General features: G+C 38.7%; 1 protein-coding gene across 2 annotated transcripts in view; it reads right to left on the bottom strand.

Annotated features, from left to right (window-relative positions):
* ap3b1a (adaptor related protein complex 3 subunit beta 1a) overlaps positions 1 to 24852 on the bottom strand; it is a 242790-nt gene that overhangs the window by 96501 nt on the left and 121437 nt on the right. For both annotated transcript variants that reach the window (XM_073048231.1, XM_073048232.1), the window contains exons 16-20: positions 22951 to 23137; positions 15317 to 15447; positions 13539 to 13641; positions 7729 to 7843; positions 4278 to 4437 (exon numbers count right to left, since the gene is read on the bottom strand). In XM_073048231.1, the coding sequence (XP_072904332.1) occupies positions 4278 to 4437; positions 7729 to 7843; positions 13539 to 13641; positions 15317 to 15447; positions 22951 to 23137 (696 nt within the window). The remainder of the gene's footprint in view (positions 1 to 4277; positions 4438 to 7728; positions 7844 to 13538; positions 13642 to 15316; positions 15448 to 22950; positions 23138 to 24852) is intronic.

Raw genomic sequence — 24852 nt, 5'->3', positions numbered from 1 at the left:
CCCACCACTAGATTTTGGTATTTTGCTTTAACTTTTTCATTTAACATTTTACTGAAACTCCTTGTTAAACATAAATGTTCAATCTTAAACACTGAATTTTTCCTTCTGATAGGGGTAAATTTCTGCTGGGTTTTATGAAATAGTTGCTACCGTTCATGCACTGACCTTTCCTTTAGCCTACTCGAGATGATTCTTTCTTCATAGATTTACAATTGTCCTTAAAGTAGGGGACACCACTTTCTACCCAAGGTGTTCTTTAAATTTTACCATGTTGTGATGACTACTCCTTAAAGTATCCTTAACTACAAGATTTTTATTAATCCTAATCCACTGCACATGATTAAATCTAAAACAGTCTAGCCTGAGGTAAGTTCTGTAACATACTGCTCTAAGAAAGGTTCCCTGATGCACTTCACAAGTTGCTTTTCCATGGTAGCCTGGCAGGTGATAAGTCCAATCAAACACAAAATACTGAAGGAACTCAGCCGGTCAGGCAGCATCTACACAGAGGAATGAACAGCTGACATTTCCGCTGAGTTCTTTCATCAAGACTTCATCCTGATGAAGGGTCCCAGCCCAAAACATCAACGTTTATTCCTTTCCATCGATGCTGCCCGACTTGCTGAGTTCCTCCTCTGGATCCCCAACATCTGCAGAATCCTTTGTGTTGCTGATAAATCCGATCAGTTGGCAGAATAAAATCACTCATGTTCTGTTTTTACATGCCACTGATATTTCATGGCTTACACATTTGTCCTACTGTGAGGCAACAATTTAAGGGATTTACAGACCCAGCAATATCTTCTTGCCATACTATTCCAGACTTCTACCTGATTACACTTCATGATCTACTTCTCTCATTTTATTAATCAGCACAGATACTATCCTGGATTAGCAACCCTCTTCCTTTCCCTTTTTGCCTGTTCTTATGGAACAACAAATAACTTGGAATATGGAGTTCCCAATCCTAGTCACCCAGCAACCACATCATTGTAATAGCTATTAAATCAAACTCATTTATTTCGATTTGTGCTGTCAACTCATCTATCTTGTTACAAATGCTGCATGCATTCAGATAAAGAGCCTTAAGCTTTGACTTTTTACAATTGTTACTCCGATTCCAATTGCTGCTGCACACTTCTGCTTATATTTTCTGCCTTTCCTGTCAGTTTTGATTTTCATTCACCCCTTAACTTCTCTGTGCCACTGCCCTCTCATTTCTTTTTGATTTATTAAACTTCCCATCTCTTGAAAAAACACCTCCACCCCCCAAATTAGTTTAAAGCTGTGTCTATAAATCCGAGTGATGCCATTCATCAGAACACTGGTCCCAGCATAGCTCAAATGAAGTCCGTTCCAGTGCCCCAAAAGGCAGAAACCATTACTCCTACACTAATGTTTGAGCCACACATTTAACTTTTCTAATCTTATTTGTATCTCAAATCTCTACAAATTTGTAAAAAGTAAAATAATTGCACAAGATTAAAAAAAACAAAAGCACCTTTCAATAATGATTAACCTTACAATAATCAAGGTTAAACTTTGCATTCCATCCTTCAAGATTTGCAGCAGTGAAGCTTGCAGATCGCTCTGCGCTGACATTCAATGCCAAGTACATAATGGATGTGAAAGCCCAAAATGACTCTGAAATATCTAGACTGAGACTTCCTAAACTAGAGGATAGCTTGGCCACAGCAACAAGTTCAGTCCATGTTATAAACCAAAACTTATTTGCATTGATGATAAAGATATAATGCAAATATAATTTTAACCTCATATGTGTGAGATACATAGGTGTTCCTACAACACTTCCCTTGGTCTAGAACAAGGACCAACAACAAAACTGAGATGCAGAGGAATTTCGTCACTCAGAATGATATGAATTTTAGAAATTTTCTGTCCCTGAGGGCCGAATAATTATACTTAAGGCTGAAAAAAAGAAGAATTTTAAACCGTATGGAGCAGTGATTTATGGGGATTTGGCTGACGAGAGAGCCCAATTCACAGATTACTTCTGCCATTTTACTGAATGGCATCTTAGGCTCAACAGGTCTACTTCTATTTCTAATGTCATTAGAAAATGCTGGAAACACTCAGCAAGTCAGGCACCATCTGAGGAAAGAAAACCAAAGCTAATATTTCAGACGGGAGATCCATAGTCAGATTCAAAACATTAATTTTGCTTCAGCTTTCAACAGATGCTCCCTGACCTGCTGAGTGTGCCCAGACTGAAGAGTTATTGTTAACTGAAAAGATTTCAGAAAATCTTAAGTTTCAAATTTACACTTTAGAAAATTAAAACTTTGCAAACAAAAATTACAAGTGTCATAAAATTCCATGAGTGGTTCCAAGTATAAGCATGTGGACAGCATATAAACTAACTAAACTCAGTATTTTTCTACAAATTCATGATGTATTATCACTTCACTAAGCCGTGAAGCATTTTCTGATATGGATAAAAATACTGTAATGCACTAGAATTTCCATTTCAGCTACTAGCAGTTCATTTTCCATATTTCAAGTCAAAATACACTTGGTATTGTTCACCACTTGCTGAGCCGGCAAGCTTCCCACTGCTCGCTTCCTGGCAAAGCTGGTCCCTGCAGCACCGCTGATAGTAAAGAATCACTGGCTCTTTTCGTCAATTAGCGCACACCCTGAATAGAGGAAGGGCTGTGGCTTGTGCATTACAAATGCTTAAGGGCTTCCCATGAGGTAAGGGAGATCTGGAAAGCAATGGGCTGTTGAGCTCAATTTGAGGAGACCTTGGAGTGCGTGGGGTGCTATAGGAGAAGGTAAAGTGAAAAACCTGTGGGACATGTTTATAGTAATTACATGCTTTCATCAATTAGTTCTATTTATTACAATGCTTGTGTAACAAGCATATGAAGCAAGTTGAATTATTCAGTCACCCTGCATGGCAAAAAGGTACAAAGTAGAAAAAAGTAAAATTCCACTAAATATGCACTGTGACAGCTTTCAAGAATTGAATTTATATAGCATAACAGAGATGAGAGACATTGTAACAGACAGCTGTGGAGGCCAAGTCATTGGGTATATTTAAAGCAGAGGTTGATAGGTTCCTGATTAGTCAGGGCATCAAAGGTTACGGAGAGAAGGCAGAAGAATGAGGTTGAGAGATGCTGGAATAGGAGAGCAGACTCAATAGGCTGTAAGGCCTGATTCTGCTTATATCCTATGGTTTTATTTAAAATTCTATGAAGGGAAAACTGCATTTCAGGGCTCCCTTGCTGAAGCAGAAATTATTTAGGAGTCGATGGCTATATGTGATTACTAGAATGCGGCATTTAAGCCAGAACTGCCCATTCTGAACAGCAAACAGAAATTGAAATAATATTTTCTGCAATATTAACCTCAACTCTGTGTGTTATAACTTAGCTCAGACTACAATTACATTTATAGTGATAGACTTCAATAAAATTATCTTTTTTGTTACTTACACTATACTATAATTTTGTTACACTTGCCCAGCATTAGCTAGCATTCCCTGCTAAATGGATCGCCAGGTAATTCAGTAAAATTATATTGAATTTGGGTTCTAGGAGTAACAGAAGTGATCTAAAAGAATTGATAGCTTTGTTCTCTCATCTGTTTACGGCGATGTTCCTTTCTTCCCTCGATGCCTTCGCACCGCACAAGACTTCACCACAAAAGTAACAGGCAATGAGTATCACCACCAACAGAGACTCCAACCCACTAACTTAGACAATCACTGACAGCCTACCACCAACAACCTGACCATAAACTTAACTGGGCCAAGAAAATAAGTAATGGGGCTGAAAGAGCTGATGTCCTGCGGTAATGGCCCACCTCCTGACACATCTAAAGCCTATCCTAGGGACAAGTCTGGAAAATGATGCAATACTCTCCACCTGAGTGGGTGAGTGCAACTCCATCAAGTCAGGAAATTGAACATCATCTAAGAAAATGCAATCTACTTAACTGACCTTCATCTACCACAATGAATATTTCTTTCTTTCACCACCGACACTCCACGACTGTAGTCCCTTACTTAAGGCACTTTGCCAGCACCTCTCAAACCCACAACCTGGATCGCAAAGGACAAGTATACCAGCTGCAAGGAAACTCCAGTAGCTACAAGCTCTCTACTAAATTACACACATCCTGACATGATAATCTGCTGCCATTTTTTCCATTGTTAATCAAATAACAATGACATTGGTAACGATTATATAAAAACCATCCACCCAGAGGGCTTATCCCTGTTTACCCAATTAACAAATGGTTAACATTACCTTTTGGTCTGCGATGTTGTCGACTTCGGAGTCACTCTCAGATTCAGATTCTGAACTATCCTCTGATGAACTCTCCTCTGACTCACTGGTACTTGTAGATTTTATCCTTTTGGATTTAGTTTTGCCATTTTCTGTCATGGAATTTTCACTGAAAACATTGCTAAAGAAAAATCAGGATTAAAATCGATAACACGTTTGTCATTTTCAATTGACGTTCTTCAAAAAAATCTTCAATTCAGTTTCTGCGTATAAAGATTAATACTTGGAATATTATTGAAGTATAATAATATTGAAGCAAAATAATATATTTTTCCTTAAAGTATTCATATGATGAACAACTGTAATGGTAACTTCTTTTAATTTTTATAGAAGTGAAAAGACAGATTTAATTTAAACAATTTTGCTGATCAAAATAATACCTATTTATACTTACCGGTAAGTGCTTTCATAAGTAGGTAGGACTTGCTCAAAAGATTAACCAGTGATCATTTACAGCTTTCAAGATTACAAATGGTTCGGAGGGGGACAAATATGATAAGACTGTTTTCAGTTGTGACAAAATGGTGATATTATGATATTAAATATGAGACAAAAGCAGTATTAAGGAGAAATTAAAAAATACTCCTTAAATGGAGATTGGTGAAGTTTTTTTTAACAGAACACAATGAAGGAGAATTAAATTCTTGAATATTAAAGGCAGAAGAGATGTGATAGAGAATACTCCACAGCAAAATATGTGTGAACATTATTGCAAAAATTAAATGTATCTTAAAGCTACATTTCTCCACCCTGAAACCACAGGAATGTGTGAATGACTAAGTGCTGACTTTTCTACACTGTCAATTGTATTCAATATCTGCATGACTACACTGTTCAGTGCTGAGTTAGAAGGAGTTTTAATGGAAGCAGCAGCCATCATTTTGTGAAGCATTAGAGTGCATGGAAGCACAGCAAGTTAACACTTGACTGATCAATCAGCTATATGAAACACCAGTGTGAAAATACGCCTTGCAAATACATTGAGCGTGTAGAAACGACAGTGAATCCTATTAACATCTTTTGGAGAAAAATATATAAACCCAAGTTCTTTAACAAAAGATATAGAACTTTTCAAATTCACAAGTCAGCCAAGTGGAAAACTGATGCATTTCCTCTCCCTCCCCTACTGATTAATAGTGTTGATCTTACTACAGATAACTTCTAACAAAAATCTAAAGAATAGACTTTATTGGTACGTGTATTTTGTTTTAAATTTTAGAGAAATGAAAAGACAGACATAATTTAAATTATGGATATCATTTGTTCCATACAAGAAAAACAATATAAATCATTTTTAAAATCATTAAGATCTGACTTAAATTAATAAAGTTATAATTAGGGCATTATGTTGTATTTGTTATGAGGTGGCAGGGCAAGCTGCCTTAATTACTGTCTATAATAGATGGAGCAGAGTACGTGCTATACCCCAATCAGTGCTGTCAGCTACGAAAAAGAGCCAGGCAGTACATCAACAGCATCAGCAGCAATCAATGAACGAAAAGGGCAATGATCTCTGCAATTTCCGACAGGCAAGAATGCAGCCCGTCAAGTAAGGTTCTTAATTTGCAAATTAGTAGTACATACGTACTTCTTAATATCTGAAACTGCTATATTAAATGCTTTCAATCAGAAAAGGACCAAAACCATACGAATCACATAATTAAATCAACAGCATAAATTTCAGTTCTAGAGGCACCCAATTTGCCTTGCCCTTAAAAACACAGTCTTTCGACTAGATGAACCTTGGTTCACATTTTGAGGATCTGATCACTTACTTTAGTTAAGTCACAAGGTAAAGTATTTTGACTAGGGCTGGCAGCACTTAATGAATTTAATGGAGCTACAATACTATGCAATATATGACATATACGAGTAATGATAAGCTTGATTCTGATATGTGTCTCTATTGCGGACTGAGAGTGGGAAGGGGCAGGGAGAGGTGAATCACGTTTGTGAAAAGGAGGAGGGGAGAGGGGAGGGAGCAGGAAGAACCAGAGATATTCTGGAATGTCAATAAACCAATTGTTTGGAATCAGATGACCTTGCCTGGTGTCTCAGGGATTGGTGTGCCTGCACCCGCACTACCCACTGACCCTGCACTCCTTCAGTACCACCTGTCCCACACCTCTCCTGTGAAGCTCCACCCTCGCCATCCCCAACATCCCTTGCTCCCGCCAGATTTACAAACTCTCTCTCTGCTCCACACTGACAAATACAGTACTGTTCAAAAGCCTGAGGCACCCTTATTATATATTCAGTGCCTATTAAAAATAATCACTTTGTATCACTGGTTGATACACTGTCTGGTACAGAGAGGCCACTGCACAGGATCAGAAAAAGCTGCAGAAAGTTTTAAAATCAGCCAGATCCATCATGGGCACTAGCCTCCCCAGCATCAAGGACACCGTCAAATGGCAATGCCTCGAAAAGGTGGCATCCATCATTCAGGACCCACCTCACACCCTCTTCTCATTGCTACCATCAACATTTCAGGAACAGATTGGACCTATGAACACTACCTAACTTTTTACATTCTCCTTTTACACTACTTATTTAATTCATACAAACACACACAGGTTTTTAAAATTACGTATAGCATTATGGTCCTGCCGCAAACAACAAATTTCACAACATATGCCAGTGATATTAAACCTGATTTTGATTCCCATTTACCAGTGATAAATTGGAATAACATGCCCTATCTCTAGGGAAGCTATTAGAGTTATCTATTTAATTAGCCTTGCATTCTGACACATATTATCACAAAAACAATATCCTGCCAAGATAGGAGTAAACACCCGCAGATATGGTGAAAAGCTTGAGCATTAATGAAAGCATGATTGCACATTGTAATAACCTGTGTTTGGGATTTCAATTCCCAGATAGCAAATTTCAAAGTACTAGTCATCCAAGTTGATTACAAGTTGGAAAGATAATTTTTCCACTGCAACATCATTTTTTTCCCCATTGCCACAGTCTAACATTGAGTTAAGGCTGACTATTGCAATGATTGCCTAAACAGCTTTATTGCAATGTACATTGGGAGTGCTTGACAAAATAAATCACAATTCATCTCATTTGCCAGTGGCCAGCCCAATGGTCACAGAATACAATCAAGGCATGGTTAATAAGTTTTTAAACTAAATATGGTGAACAATCTCTGACAAAAGACTTAAAAGTGAAAATGTGCAAAGTCCCAAGTTGTTAGGTCTCAAATTACTCATGGCCTGTATCCTCAGTTTTTTTTTTCTGAATGTACTTAGGCTGTTTTTGAATCGGTCAATATTACTGCCATTCCTTGCAAGGTAGCTTCATTGATTTGAGACTTGTTCAGTGTGGTATTTTGAACAGATTCCTTCAAAAGCAGGCCTGGTTCTTCAGATACGAACAATACTGCAGTGCTATACTTTACCTGTCTTCATTTTTTTTCACTTTTTCTGATTCACTGTCACTTGAATCTTCGCTTGAACTTGCACTGCTATCTTCACTCTTGCTGTCAGTTTCACTCTCATTACTTGATGTACTGCCTGGAGAACGAATAGTAAGTGGTTTAAAAAACTTTTATTTCTGTCATTTCAAATTTCAGAACAAATTCACAAATGGTACAGAACCATTTCATAACCGTCAAGGATTAACTAAAATAAAGGTTTTAAATAAAAATACTTCTATAAATAGCTCAGTTATTTCAAGATGCTCAAACGTAAGTACTAATGAAAATTAGACTGTAAGACACAGGAGCAGAATTAGACCATTTAGCCTATCGAGTTCCCTCTCAGCGCCAATCTCCCACCTTCTCCCCACATCCCTTCATGCCCTGACTAATCAGGAGTCTATGCATTAAAATACCCAATGACTCAGCTACCTGTGGCAACAAATTCCACAGATTCACTACTCTCTGGCTAAAGAAATTCCTCATCTCCATTCTAAATGGACATCCCTCTATTTCGAGGCTGTCTTCTGGTCCTAGACTCTCCCATAATGGGAAACATCCTTCCCCATATCCCCATTTGCCTTTCAACATTCAACAGGTTTCAATGAAATCCCCCCCATCATTCTTCTGAATTCCAGTAAGTATAGCCCACAGCCACCAAATGCTCCTTTTATGATAAGCCTTTCAATCCTGGAAACCTCCTTTGAACCTTCTCTGATGCCGGTACATCCTTTCTTAGATAAGGGGCCCAAAACTGCTCACAGTACTCCAAATGAATCCTCACCAGTGCCTTGTAAAACATCAACATTGCATTCTTGCTTTTACATTTTACTCTTCTGAAAATGAATACCAACATTCTATTTGCCTTCTTCACTGCCAGCTCAACCTGTAAATTAACTTTCAGGGAATCTGTACGAGGACTCCCAAATCCCTTTGCAATTCAGATTTTTGAATTTTCTCTCCACTTAGAAAATACTCTATGCTTTTATTTCTACCAAAGAGCGTGACCATACACTTCCCAGCACTGTATCAATCTGCCACTTCATTGCCCATTCCCCTAAAATGTCCAAGTTCTTCTATAGCCTCCCAGCTTTGTCAACATTACCTGCCCCTCCATCTATCTTCATACTGTCCATAAACCTTCCCACAAAGCCATCAATTCCATCATCCAAATCATTGACATACAACATAAAAAGGAACAACACTAGTTACTGGCAGCCAACCAGAAAAGGTTGCCAATCAGCCCATGCGAGTATCTTTCCTGTCATACCATAGGCTCTTAGCTTGTTAAGCAGCCTCATGTGAGGCACCTTGTCAAACACCTTCTGAACATCCAAGTACACAATATCTACCAATTCTCCTTTGTCTATACTGCTTGATATATCTTCAAAGAATTTCAACAGATTTCTCATTCAAGATTTCTGCTCAATAAAACCATGCTGACTTCAGTCTATTTTATCATGTGCCTCAATTACCCCCAACTGCATCCTTAACCATCAACTTTAACTTCTTCCCAACCACTGAGGTCAAACTAACAGGCCTATAATTTCCTTTCTTCTGTCTCTCTCTCTTCTTGAAGATTGGAGTGACATTTGCATTTTTCCAGTCCCCCAGAACCATTCCAGGATCAGGCGATTCTTGAAAGATCATCACTAATGTCGCCACAATCTCATCAGCTACCTCTTTCAGAATCCTGGGGTGTACACCATCTGGTCCAAGTGACCCATCTACCTTCAGACCTTTCAGTTTCCCAAGAACCTTCTCCTTAGTAATGGCAACTTCATTCACTTCTACCCTGTGATACTCTCGAACTTCCTGCAAACTGTTAGTGCCTTCCAGTGAAGACTAATGCAAAATACTTATTCAGCTTGTCTGCCATTTCCTTGTCCTCCATTACTAACTCTCTAGCATCATTTTCCAACAGTCCCATATCTATTTTCACCTCTCTTTTACACTTTATAGACCTGAAGAAATTTTTGGTATTCCGATTTCTTATTATTGGCCACCTTTTCCTTCTTTCTGTTAATTTTTTAAAAGCTTCTCAATCCTCTAACTTCCAAGTACTCTATTATATCCCCTCCCTTTGACTTTTACGCTGGCTTTGACTTCTTGTCATCCAGCCTTTAAAATATTTATTCTTTCTTGGGATGTATCTTTCGGGCACCTTCCGAATTACTCCCAGAAACCCCTGCCATTGCTGTTCTGCCATCACACCTGGTAGTGTTCCCTTCCAATCAATTTTGACTAGCTCCTCTCTCATGCCTCTCTAATTCCCTCTTCCCCACTCTGATACTGATACATCTTTCTTAACTTCTCCTCAAATTGCAGGGTGAATTGTATCATATTATGATCACCATCACTTAAGAGTTCCTTTACTTTAACCTCTCTAATCAATTCTGGATCACTGCACAACACCCTAGCCAGAACAGCTGGTCCCCTTGTGAGCTCAACCACGAGCTGCTCGAAAAAGTCATTTGCTAGGCATTTTACAAATTCCCCCTGTTGGGATTCAGCACTAGCGTGATTTTCCCAATCTATCTGAGTATTGACCCCCCCCCCCCATTACTAACGTAACAGTGCACTTTTGATATGCATTTTCTATCTCCCACTGCCATTTGCAGACTACATCTTTGCCACATTGAGGCTCCCATCAGGGTCTTTTTACTCTTGCAGTTTCTTAGCTTTATCCACGAGGATTCTACACCTTCCAATCCTGTATCACCTCTTTCTAAGGATTTGATTTGATTTTTTTACTAACAAAATCACCCCACTCCCTCTGCCTACTTGCCTGTTCTTTCCATAGGACGTGTATCCCTGGGTGTTAAGTTTCTAGCTGTAATCTTCTTTTCACCATGATTCAGTGATGCCCACAACATCATACATGCCAATCTGTAACTGTGTTACAAGTTCATCTACCTTATTTTATTTGCTGCGTGCAAATATTATACATTTAGTCCTGTGTTCATCACCCTTCTTGATTTTGTTCCCCTTTTACACTTCAACTCATTCTGTTGATTGCAATTTTGCCCCATCATCAGCCTTCTCCTTGTGAGCAGTTTCACTACATATTGCCTCTGTTTATAAACCAACTACCCCACCTCAGCCCTATCTCTCCAGTTCCCAACCCCAACAGATTCATTTAAACCCTCCTGAACAGCACTAACAAACCTGTCACAAGGATATTGGACACCCTTGGGTTCAGGTGTTAATGTATCCCTTTTCTATAGGTCATACCTTCCCCAAAAGAGATCCCAATACTCCAGAAATCTGAACCCGTGTCCCCCCCCCACCGGCTCCAGTTCCCCAGCCACGCATTCATCTGCCAAATCATCCTATTCTTATCTTCACCGGCGTGTGGCACAGGCAGCAATCCAGAGATAACAACCCTTAAGGTCCTGCTTTTCAGCTTTCTACCTAGCTCTCTAAAAACTCTCTTCAGGACCTTCTCACTTTTCCTACCCATGCCATTGGTGCCCAAATATCCCAAAACCTCAGGCTGCTCACCCTCCCCCTTTAGAATGCTATAGACCCGATCGGAGACATCCCTGAACCTGGCACATGGAAGCCAACATATCATCCCTGTCTCTTTATTGCACCATAGAATCTCATCTCTATTCCTCTAACTATGGACTGCTGCAGTCGTCTTCACCTCTTGTCTTCTGAGCAACAGCACCAAATGCAGTGCCAGAGACCCGGTCACTACAGCTCCCCACCGGTAGGTAGTCCCCCTCAATACTATCCAAAGCGATGTACTTATTATGGGGAACCAGTCAAGGGTACTCTGCCTTTGCACCCTGTTGTAACATTGCAACAAATCTGAATAGGATATTTTGTCTACAATTGTTTGCACTTGAACACCTATTATGTGGGATAGCTAAAACAATGAACTAGGTACACAAGATCTATCCTTTCATAAATGCAGTAAGGAATAAATTACAAAATAGATCAATATTCAATTCCTAATATGATGAATAAGTCACTGTTCAAAGATGATTCACCATTTCATTCTCATGATTCTATACGACATTGGAGCAGAATTATGCCATTCAGCACATTGAGGATGCTTCACCATTCCAGCTTGGCTGATTTATTATCCCTCTCAACCTCATTCTGCTGCCTTCTCTCCGTAACCTTTGACACCCTGATTAATCAAGAACCTATCACCCTCCTCTTTAAATGTACCCAATGACCTGCCCTCCACAGCTGTCTGTGGCAATAAATTCTACAGATTCACTACCCTCTGGCTAAAAAAGTTCTCCTCATCTCTGCTCTAAATGGATGTCTCTCTATTCTGAGGCTGTGTCCTCTAGTTCTAAACTCCCCCACTATGGAAAACATCTTCTGCAAATCCACTCTCTCTCTGGGCTTTTTAATATCCCATAGATCTCACTGAGTTTTTCTGTCATTCTTCTAAACTCTAGTGATTACAGGCCCAGAGCCATCAAATGCTTCTCAAACATTAACCATTTCCTTCACGAAATCATTCTCGTGAACCTCCTCCGGACCCTAATTTTTCTTAGATAAGGGGTCTGAAGCTGCTCGCAATACCTAGTACAGTCTGATCAATGCTTTTTGAAGCCTCAGCCTTACATCCTTGCTCTTATATTCTTGTCCTTCTGAAATAAATGCTAATATTTCTTTACCACCACATAACATGCAATGCAACTTTTAGGGAATCCTGCACAAGTCCCTTTGCACCTCTGATTTTTGAACTTCCTCCCCATTTAGTAAATAATCTTCTACCAATGTGCATGACCTGACACTTCCCTATATTCCATCTACTACTTTGCCCTTTCTCCCAAACCATCTTAGTATTTCTGCAGATTCCCTGCTTCTTCAACACTACCTGCCCCTCCACCTATCTTCATATTGTCTTTAAATAAACTTGGCCACAAAGTGACCAATTCCGTCGTCCAAATCATTGACATACATCGTGAAAAGAAGTGGTCCCAACACTGACCCCTGTGCACCACAATTAGTCACTGGCAGCCAACCAGAATAGGCCCCCCTATATTCCTACTCTTTGCCTCCTGCCAGTCAGCTAGTCTTCGTTCAATGCTGGTATCTTTCCTGTATGACCTTGACTTGTTTATCAGCCTCATGAGCAGCACCTTATCAAAGGCCTTCTGACAATACAAGTAAACAACATCCATTGTCTCTCCTTTGTCTATCCTGCTTGTTATTTTCTCAAAGAATTCCAACAGATTTGTCAGGCAAGATTTCGCCTTATGGAACCATGCTGACTTCAGCCTATTTTATCATGTGCCTCCAAGCACACTGAAATCTTATCCTTAATAATGGACTGCAACATCTTCCCAACCATTGAAGTCTGGATAACTGGCCTATAATCTCCTTTCTTCTGCCTTCCTCCCTCTTAAAGAGTGGAGTAGCATTTGCAATTTTCCAGTCCCCTAAAACCATTCCACAATCTATTGATTATTGAAAGATAATTACTAATACCTCCACAATGTCTTCAGCTATCCCTTTCAGAACCCCAGGGATTTCCTCAATTACATACTGGTTTTTTGATATTTGCTATATGATGTTTGGTAGTCCCTTGAGTACTGTTAGGAAAGCATTATAATAGTTGCCTTGATCACAATGCTTGGACACAGTGATAATAACAGCAAATACATACCTGTCTTGATCTCCAAAATAAGTTTGGAAACTTGAATGGAAACTTTTCCAAAGGGGTTATCTGATCATTGAGATGACAAAATCTATGCCCCTGAAGAAGACATCAAACAGCAGCTGAAATGGATTTGGAGCACTCCCTCTAAACAACGACTCACCTTCGCTGGATTCCTCCTGCTCCTCTGAGTCAGAGTAAAACTTGTCCTTTGAAGAGTCCTTCTTTGCTTTTGGCTTACCTACAGGCATTACCACTTCCTTAGTCTGCATAGAAACACAAAGATGGTTCAGATTTGCTGCAGCATTAAAGAAAATCTTCAATAAGTAATTAGAATGAATGCGAGCTACAGAAAGCAAAATGGAAAAGAGAGAAAACAAGGCAAATGGGTGCAGGATGGAGCAAGGATTAAAAAAAATCTAGTCAATACCAATTCCATGGTTGCTATTTATTTCTAAGAAATGTTTGTTAAGATGCTAGAAGAGAAAGTGATACATTAGGGTTATCATTTCTAATTAGTGTCCAGAAATTTCCTGTTGAAGTGAACCTGCATGGACAGTCTGTATTGTTCTTTTTATTCAAACACTTCCAAATGTTCATGTTTGCAGAATGACAATTTCAGAATAGTGACACACTGCTACTTCAAGCAGCTTGCTCAAAAATGGAGGGGCGTCAATAAAATTAGCAGGCAAAATAGTGGCCTTAGATCAAACAATCATTTAAACCTGGACAGTTTAGCAAACACAAGGACTTCGTATTCCACAACATATGCTAGTATTTACATAACTGTGTCGTCACATTAAATAACTATGTACATAACTATATTGGACGGAGTATTTCAAGAGCATTTCTATAGAGACATCACACATGACATCACTACAGAATCTACCAAGTGTTTTGTCTGATAATCACCAAGCAAATGAGAAATTCAAAAAAAAAAGCTACATTCTGAATTGTAATGTTGTATCACAATGCTCAAAGGCATTAGTTTAATCTACAGAAGGTATGAAGCATTAGATTTGTAACAGCACTTGATTTTTTTTTCATCTGGTATGAATATTTTGGTAGATTTTAATGTTTTCATGGTGATCTGAGTTACAATTATAAATCACTTGTATTGTAAGGGATTGCTGTCTGATTCTATTGTAAGAACATGGAAGTAGAACAAGATTGTTGCAAGGATGCAAACTTGTGCTGCAGTATGAGCTGAAATACAGACAGCCGGTGGTGTACTGGCATCCACACTTGTCTTCGAGGGGAGTGGTCCTGGGTTCAAATCTGGCCAGCTCCTTGCATGCTTTTCATCTGTGCTGGGGTTGAGCGTTCAGCTAGCGACTTGTTAAAAAAAAGTTCTGCCCGATGCACCACAAGGCGCAGGAAGGAACAACAAGAAGCCTAAAATCAACATGTACAAACAAGCTGGAGGAACTCAGCAGGTCGGGCAGCATCCGTGGAAATGAGCAGTCAATGTTTCGGGCCGAGACCCTTTGTCAGGACTGAAGAAGGAGGGGGCAGTGGCCCTATAAAGAAGGTGGAGGGAGGGGGCAAGGTGGGGGGAGGAAGTCTGAAATATAGGCCACTAAAGGATGTGCTCAGATATGATTAGACATTTGTGTTTTTGAGATTAAGTAGCAATATTTATAATAATCTAACACAAACTAAGAAAAATAAATATTACAATATTAAATATTGGAATATATATACAGAACATTAACCTTGTTGCAGTTACATATGTTATAAATGTTAATGTATAAAGATATAGTAATTTATTACATTATATTTTTATATGGTACTATAGACTGAAACATTTTAGACAGGCTCAGCAACTTTCTACAGCATGTAATTAGAATTGGCTTTATCTTCTGCATCATTGCTTTCTTCTCTGCTACTTATATAACCTAACTAGGTTATCAACAATCAGTAAAATAAGAAGAATCATACTGCCTGAATGACTTCCACATTTCGGACAGAAGGGTCGGGGGCTGTCCTCGGCCAGTCTGGAAGCTCTAGATACCCGTCTGCTTTAGTATTCAACGAGTGCGATAACGTACTCAGTTGGAAACGATCTCTATCTGTTGATCAAGGGGAGAAAAAAAAAGAGAAAAATAATAATATGGACTTTATGTCAGGGCCTTAATCAGCACGAGTGATAATTGGTGCTGCATTATCTCAAATGTCATAGTATAAATAAAAAGGGGAGATGATTCCTCATAGGTCAGAAAACTGATTTCAGACCATAGATTACAATAATCTCACCTATAATGGTCAATAAAAAAGCTAATCATTCAGTGTGTTTGGAGGTGTTGCTGTGAAATGCAGCTCCTCTAAAAATTACTTTACTGTGAATATTAAGAATGACAGCACAGTTAAACAATCCGCATACATGCCTTGGAACAAAACTCACTCAGAATTTTAATACTATTTTGCTGCCAACAAAACTGTTCCTTGGCTTCCTATTAAAAGTTAACTATAATGTAAACAGATTTATTAATAGCAATATGTGACAATAAACTATGAAAGTATACCTGCAAGATTAAATAATTGAAAGTAAAAACCAAAAACAAAGCTTACAGGGGTACCATTAAAATCTGAATAAAGTGACACAAATAGAGAAAAATTTGCACTATATCATTTTGGGAGACAATTAAATGAAAATGAATTTGAAGAGAAAGGTGACAGACACTCCACAGTTTATTCTTAAATTCAGTTTATATTATAAAATACTTTTGTTCTATTTACAGTTTAGCATAACAAACCAACATTCACAAATAAACTAATAAAGACTGTAAAAGTATTAAACCATTTTGCAGACGGGTATACCACACTATCCTGTTCCTGAGAAAGCCTTAAATTACCAGTAAACTGCATACACATTAACCAGCTGCAGAAAGGAGATAGGAGTCGAATTATGTACTGTCACACAAAAAAAATGTTGTCACTTGCAGAGATGACCAAAAATAGGAGCCATAAACATAAAAAAAATCAATTGGGAATTCAGCAGAAAAGTGCTTACTTAGAGAGTGGTTAGGACCTGAAACTTGCTACTGCAAGCATTTGAAACAATCAGACTGGAGCTTTTAAGTAGCTATGAGATAAACACAAAGTGAGAAAGCAATAGAAAGGTGCATAATGTGGTTAAAAGGGTTGGAGTGGGGTGGAGGGGCTAACATAAAACCCAGCATGCACCTTTGGGCATTTTCAACTCTTTATTGTGCTAGAGTAGCAAGCACCATCAGTGGCCCACCCTCAATCATTTTTTTCTTTTTCTGAATCTACGTATTGCTGGTAAAGCCACAAATTGCTGATCTCTAAATGTCCTCAGGAAGACAGTGCTGATGCATTTTTTAAAACCACTGTGGTCATATTGCAGCGGCTCCATCCTACAGTATGGGTTGGGTAGGAAACCCTAGGATTTAGACCCAGCAGCAATTGAATAGAACCTGCCCTTCCCCATTTTGGTGAAAGAGACCACTGATTTGGGAGGTGCCATTGCAATAAGAACCTGTAGCACGGGTGGCCAAGATGGACATGTGCAAAAATGTTGTTAGCATGCAGTGATAACCCTTATTTCTTTACACTCCGCACAGAATAAAAAGATACACATTGATTATCTTTACTGACAAATGAAGTAGCAAATGATTGTTTATAACCCGAGAGCAGTGAGATGTTTTCACAGGAAATGCCTTACTCCAGCTTGGTAGCAGCTAGACGGTTGCTAGAACACAACGTTGGATGGTAAGTTTTGAAATCCTCGCAGATCTGGTGTACACTTCAGTAAGCAGTTGGGTCAGTTGGCACTGGCTTTAGTCAGGTTCACCTGCATCTCCTCCATTTGTTGAACATCTGCCTCACCTCATCCTCCAGCCGCCATAACTGGGATAGGGGCCCCCTTATCCTTACCTCCATGAGCCGCCATATCCAGCACATTATACTCTGTAACTGCCACCATTTATAATGGGATCCTACCACTAAGCACATCTTTCTTTTTCCCCTCCCAATCTCTGCTTTCCATAGGAATCGCTTGCTATGTGACTCTCTTCTCAATTCGTCCCTCCCCTGTGATCTCACTTATCTCCGTGAGCAGGGCAAGTGCTACACCTCCTCCCTCACCACCTTCGGTGAGACCTGACGTAGAGTGGGGCAACACACACAAAATGCTGAAGAAATTCAGCAGGCCAGGCAACATCTAGGAAAGAGAACAGTCAATGTTTTGGGCCGAAACCCTTCAGCAGGTAGATTGGGAGATGGCTTTGTCGAGCGCCTTCACTCCGTCCACTGCAAAAAGCAGGATCTACCAGTGGGCACATTTTAATTTGAATTCCCATTCCCATTCCAACATGTCTGTCCATGGCCTCCTCTACTACCACAATGAGGCCACACTGAGGTTGGAGGAGCAACACCTCATTTTCCTCCAGCCTGATTGCATGAACATTGATTTCTCTAACTTCCAGTCTACCTTCAGTTTCTTACTTCATTTCCCCGTTCCTTCACCCCCACCCCAACATGGTCTCATCTATCACCTGCCAGCATGTACTCCTACCCCTCCCCCCAATTTGTTATCCTGGCTTCTGCCCACTTCTTTTTCAGTCCTAATGAAGGGTCTAGGCCCAAAACATCAATTGTTTATCCCCCTCCATAAATGCTGCCTAACTTGCTTAGTTACTCCAGTATTTTCTGTGTTCTCCTTATACTTTACCTTCTGTCAGTATAATAATACTATTTAGAAACGATGCTATTTTTCAAATGTCCTTTGAAAATTTTTGAACAGGTTTTCTAAAATGCTTCATTTATTTCAATCTGTCTGTTAGAATTTTATTAATAGTAAAACAATGAATATACATAAATAAGGCACAGGACTCATCCTTTTTCCTTAAAGATGTCCATGATTATTGTTACAAATTCATTAATCAATGATAATCTCTGCTTAAAACAAACATGGCACACAAAATAGTTTTTTTTAAATTATCATCAATTTGGGCACATGCTCTCAATAAGAGTTTGCCTGTCCTAGGTGATTACCTGCAGTTCATTTTATGGAAAATACACCCTAAAGTCACTGCACACCAATTAAGCAGCATATAAGCATCTATGGTAGCCAAAGCACAAATCAAGCTAGCTACCTTGACCTGGATGCTGTTAAATTTCTTGAGAGTGGTTCCATGGTGCAGATCAGGGAAGTAGAATGTTACTGAGTTGTGCCCTGTAGATGGTGGTGTGTCAGGAGGTGCCCAGCGTCTGACCTGCTCTTGCAGCCGTGGTATTTATGAGGCTGGCCCTTTGGAGTTGCTGGAGGGAACTCCAAAGGACGTTGACACTGGAGGAGGACCTAAATGCTGCTGCATGTCAAGATTAGGTTTTCATTGCCTGTCACTTTTGATGGGCAAACGTTACTTGCTACTTATCAACCTCTGCCTATATGCTGTGTACAAATTACAGCATTTACTGTGGGTATGAGCTGTTTCACTTGCTGACAAGCTGCAATGGGAAACAAAGCATTATTCACTCATCAGCAAATATCTCCACTTCCATCCTTAAGATGGATGAAAGGTCATCGATGAAGCAGCTTAGCTTAGCATATTGCTCTGAGGAACTCATTCAGTGATATCCTGAAACTGGGATAAGTGACCTCCAATAACACAAACACCTTTGTGCAACTTTTGATTCCAACCACTAGTGTTACCCTCATCACTTTGTGTTGAATGAAAGTAGATAATCAGGGCAGTATCATGACAGACTGCCCAGCTGATGACAGCATTGTAACTACTTTGGAACACCTTGCCTAAAGGTACAACCATCCCTGAAGCACAGGTCGTCAATACACTGGTCTTCAATACACAGGTCTTCGATACACTAGGTGGGATGTTGTCCAGTTGCATAGTCTTTATTCTATCCGGTGCTTTCAGCTGTTTCTTAATAGCAGTGGCAAGCTTATGCAGGACTGGTAACTCTCTCTAAACTAATCTATGGATTTGTTGTTCATTTTTTAACGTCTCATGCTCCAATCTTCAAACCGACCCAATAAATTGAATGAAGACAAGCTTGTCAACATAATCTACTAAAAGAGTAGATTATACTAATGTACTAATTGAGTAGACGATACTAAGATAAGTGGCATTGTGGATAATGAAGTAGGTTTTCAAAGCTTGCAGAGAGATTTAGGCCAGTTAGAAGAGTGGGCTGAAAGATGGCAGATGGAGTTTAATGCTGATAAGTGTGAGGTGCTACATTTTGGTAGGACTAATCAAAATAGGACATACATGGTAAATGGTAGGGCATTGAGGAATGCAGTAGAACAGGGTGATCTAGGAATAATGGTGCATAGTTCCCTGAAGGTGGAATCTCATGTGGATAGGGTGGTGAAGAAAGCTTTTGGTATGCTGGCCTATATAAATCTGAGCATTGAGTATAGGAGTTGGGATGTAATGTTGAAATTGTACAAGGGATTGGTAAGGCCAAATTTGGAGTATTGTGTACAGTTCTGGTCACCGAATTATAGGAAAGATGTCAACAAAATAGAGAGAGTACAGAGAAGATTTACTAGAACGTCACCTGGGTTTCAGCACCTAAGTTACAGAGAAAGGTTGAACAAGTTAGGTCTTTATTCTTTGGAGTGTAGAAGGTTGAGGGGGAATAGGTATATGGACAAGAAAGGAATGGAGGGTTATGGGCTGAGTGCAGGTCGGTGGGACCAGGTGAGAGTAAGCGTTCGGCACGGACTAGAAGGGCCGAGATGGCCTGTTTCCATGCTGTAATTGTTATATGGTTATAAGAGTGGGATGGTGCAATAGGAAGACAAACAAGAGGAAGTATTTAAAGGTACACAATATTTATAAAAAAGTGTAGGAAGAAAGGAATGTAAATTTTAGTGAAGACATAGGATACAAATTGGGTAATAGTAAACCAATGAAGCATTAGTCATTGTCCTGGGTGAAAGCTGTGATAGCAGTGAGAGCACAATACCCAAAAGCATCTCAAATAAGTAAAAACTGTTTGGAGCAGAAGTGTAAAGTCCTTGGAAAAATTATTAAGTGAATAATCTAGAGTCAAAGTCTCTTGTTCTACACTATAATGTGTTTTTTCTATCAAGCAGTTTTTCAGCACTGTGCGTTAAGTCTTAAGACACCCTAAATTTTTATATGATTTCAGATGGTAAGGCCTCCACAGAGTCCTGATCTCAACACCATTGGGGCTGTCTGGTATTACCTGGAGAGAGAAAAGAAAGTAGGAGAACTAAAGTCCGCAAAAGAACATGGCAAATTCTCCAAGATCCTTGGAACAACCTACCAGCTGATTTTCTTATAAAACTGCACAACAGTGTATCGAAAAGAACTGATGCAGTTTTGGAGGCAAAGGGAGGTCACACCAAATATTAATTTAATTTAGTTTTTTTAAACTGTTTACTACTTTTTAATAGTACTTTTTTATTATTTAGAAATTTTTCATTTCATTATTTTTGAAAGCATCTTTGTTTTACAGAATTTTTTTTTACATGTGCCTAAGACTTTTGTACAGTACTGTATCCTGGAGGAGAAAACTCGGAAAATATGACAACATATAAATGGTAACATATGTTTTCTCCAGTTATTGCCAGGTATTTTTTTAGTGGTTCTTACTGAAAATATTTTCACCTATTTACCCTGGTTTCTTACTCCTTTCAAAACAACAGCAATGTTGTGCGGTAAATTAACACTGCTCACTGCAATGTTATTCCTACCTTAAAACTTAGTTGGAAGTCAATTATAAAAATTTTAGCTGACTAAACAAAAATATCTGTGGTACTCTGGAGGTTTGCTTTAAATAGTGAAGCAGTTCAGAGCACTTTGCTTGGGGAGGTGGTGGGGAAGCAAAATACAAAAGGACAGAAATCCATGGAAACAGGCTTCTCGATCCTAATCTTTGACCACAATCCTAATATTACTTCACTTGTTCTGAATACAAACAATCATAACATAGCAATAATCTGCTTCATTTACGAAATAATGGATGAGATTGTGTATACACAAAATATATGTATATACAAGACACGTTAGCTCCTCAGCTATTATTGGGCCTTGTTGCATAATTGAAAACAGTACTTTCAAACCGCAGAGGAAAATTATAAATATAGAATTGAGTGACAAAGGGAAAAGCAATGAGAATAAGCTATTAATTTTTGCCTTAATAAGGACTTCGATGGAATACAATTTGGCCCAAGTCAAATTGTATTCAATTCACTGAATTCTGGGCAGTATACTAAGATGGCAAAGTTTTGCAGTTGCATACAAGAGATTTGCGGTTAACATCAGAAATTTATGTTCCATAATAATCTTTAGTTAAATATACTACCTGCAAAGTTTATTGTAAAGTAGCTTATGGCTTTTTATATACAGTGGATTTGGGTTAATTGAGATACTGTACATTTTGGCCCAATTAAGCGGCTGCCCCAATTAGCTGAAGTTCCATGGAAATAGTTAAAAAGGTATTTTAAAAACAAACTACCATTTAATTGAGTACTAATTATGTATTTAAATGAAATACAGATACTACATTATTACAAAACTGTGTATTAATTCATAATAGTTATCAGTGGAGGAATTCATCCAGTGCTCTCTGATGCATTCTTTTGATTGACTTCAAATGAACAAAATCAGTGCAGACACCTAATGCAGATAATGGGCTTGCGTTCATACAATGCTTTCAACTATTGCATCCTCCAAATCTTTATTTTTACTGTAACATTCAAGGTGACTGTCAAAACCTTCAAATTCTTTGTAGTCCCTAATTTGTTGAAGTAGTGAAATCATTTCATTTTCACTTCTGGCCATTTCTGGGATCTCCAAGCCTGAATTCTTGAAACCACAGTGAGCAAAATAGTTCTGAATTACATTACTGTTTATTTCTCGCCAATGGTCAGTAACAAAAATCACTGCTTTTTGAACATAAGCAAATGCAACTGAGGCTATTTAAAAACTGTTGTGTCTTACAGCCACACAAATGCACATGCCTAATGCTAGTTAGAAACTGTTTGGCAACAAGTCTCTTGTCACAATTAGCAGCAGCATCCCAAATAAATGAGGGGAATCCTAACTATCTTCTCAATTAGTTTTTGTTCATTAAGAGATGTCCTAAATAAGCAGCTGCCCTATTAACCAATGGCCCAATTAACTGGAGTTCACTGAATTTGTTTACATTATAGTTAACTTACAAGTACCCACTTTTAATGGTAAAGTTATGAAAAATATCCTCTTCTGAATATTGGATATTATCTCATTAAGCATCTTCTATCTGTCGCCTGATCTTTCTATCTAATAACTCTAGAATACATGATATTGTAGCTGCTCACGAGTATAAAAATAAACCATAACTACAATAAAATGCTCTTATGATCATCTACACATTAGAGGAAGTCAAATAGCCTGCCAAGGTGCACTGAAGTGGAAAACATCAACAGTTTTGCACTTTATAGCATTCACAATTAGAATATACAGTAATGGGCGCACTTTCCCTTTATGACAGAAAAAGCAATTCTACTCATCAATTCACACAGATAAAGCCAGAGTTTGAAAAGTATGACTTTCTTTTTTTTAAAAAAGTACCTTTAAATGGAGATTCGAGGACTGGTGCTGGTTTCTGGACAAGGAATATTTTCTTAGCATATTTACTTAAAGCTCCACTCTTCTCATTTGGAACTATCAGCTGCTTGATAAATCTTGTACGATCTCTAATGTCATAGTTCTGATCATACTTGGCTACATTTAATATGTACTGCATAAGCAATTTTGTCTGTTGGCAAAACAAAACAAGAAAATAATATATGTTATTTACGATTATTGATAACACTGAATAAACATATTCAGAGCTGTAATAAGAATGAATGGTCATGGCCGACAAATGTGGCTCCGTTGGGAATACACATTCCAGAGGCAGCAAATGGAATTTTAGCTAAGGCACATGTCCTCATCTGTGCTGAGTAGGTGAATGCTGAATCCTGAGAAGAAGCCAGGCGCTAGATTATTAAACTGCTGAAGTGGAAAGAAAGGCATCATTAAAAAATAATCATATATGGCAAAGCTGGTGAAGAGTCTACATGAGGATAATGAATGTAGAAATATAACTAAAAACACAGCACTCAAAACTTAATCTGAAAAATATGCAGGACATCAACATATCAGATGATATTAGGCTAGGCACATTTCTATGAAAGAGGTAAGGTTTACGAAACAACACTGCCCCAAAGCATGCACAGTGCCTGGAGCCTGAATACACTTAGCTCGTACTCACTGAATTATGAACCATTAACTAAGCCATATGAATCAGTGAACTGTATTATTGCTGATTATTGGCAATGTATTTAGCCATTTCTATCTCAGGGTAACTCACTGATGTCCTTTACAACCAAGCTAAGTGACTCACTGTCATGGGTTCCGTCAATCATTACCAGTATTTCTGAAAGAAAACAGCCCTGCTGTCAATCCATTCAGATTTTATTTCTGAGAATTACTGATCCATCCTGTCTAATCTCAAACAACATGGCAAGCTTGTACTTTTAACATTTTGCTTTAGGAAGCCACACGGCTTTATTTCTATAAAATTTTGTCACTATCACCAGGAATAAACAAAGAATACATTTCCAGATGTTAACAAAAAAATTCCAAAGTTAGAACACTCCTGTGTATTGTTTTTACTGAATTGAATGAGACTTGTAAATATCCAAAAACATGGAGCATAATTTCAGTCATTTAATATTTCAAATGATCAATAATTTAGTTTTAGAGTTCATTTTCCTGTTCAAAATGATACATTCTTCTGCTTCGTATAAATTTAAAAATCTCAAGTAAAGCACAACATCACACTGCTCATAATCAAGCTACTTCCTTCAGTCTAATGCCTCTGAACGTGGGGAAAAGAAGAAAATCGCAGGGATTCTGCAGGTGCTGGAAATCCAGAGCATTACAAAAATTTCTGGAGGAACTCAGCAGGTCAGGCAGCATCTATGGAGAAGAATAAACATTCAACATTTCAGGCCATGACCCTTCATCAGGACTCAACATTTGATTGTTTATTCTCTGCACCAATCTTATACTCTAAGGTCATGTTGTGTATCTAGATGGTAAATTGAATATTTTCCAAACTTTAAGCTTCCACAAGAAGCTGTAGGCCATCAGTAACATCTAGTTGCCCAATAATCTAGAATCACCCGGGCTTGGATAGTCCTCAGTCACTATCAAGCAAAAGACTACACATACAAGTACACTCAACATGCTTCACTGTAACTCAGCAAAGCTATAGGAAAGCACTTTATGCATGCTGGACAACAGAAGCGGCTTGCTTAAAGAACAGCGTTGCTATTTTACAACTAATGGATCTGATGAAAGCTCTCCTGTCCTGTCACATCCAGTCATGAATAATAATGAACAATTAAACAACTAACTGCAGCGTTCAGAAGCAGGAGAGGCCCACAGTGAGGTGACGACAAGAGCTTAAATCTTAGCAGGCTG

Source organism: Hemitrygon akajei, chromosome 6 (assembly GCF_048418815.1).
Source record: "Hemitrygon akajei chromosome 6, sHemAka1.3, whole genome shotgun sequence".
Lineage (NCBI taxonomy): Eukaryota > Metazoa > Chordata > Chondrichthyes > Myliobatiformes > Dasyatidae > Hemitrygon > Hemitrygon akajei.
This window is presented reverse-complemented; position numbering and strand designations above follow the sequence as displayed.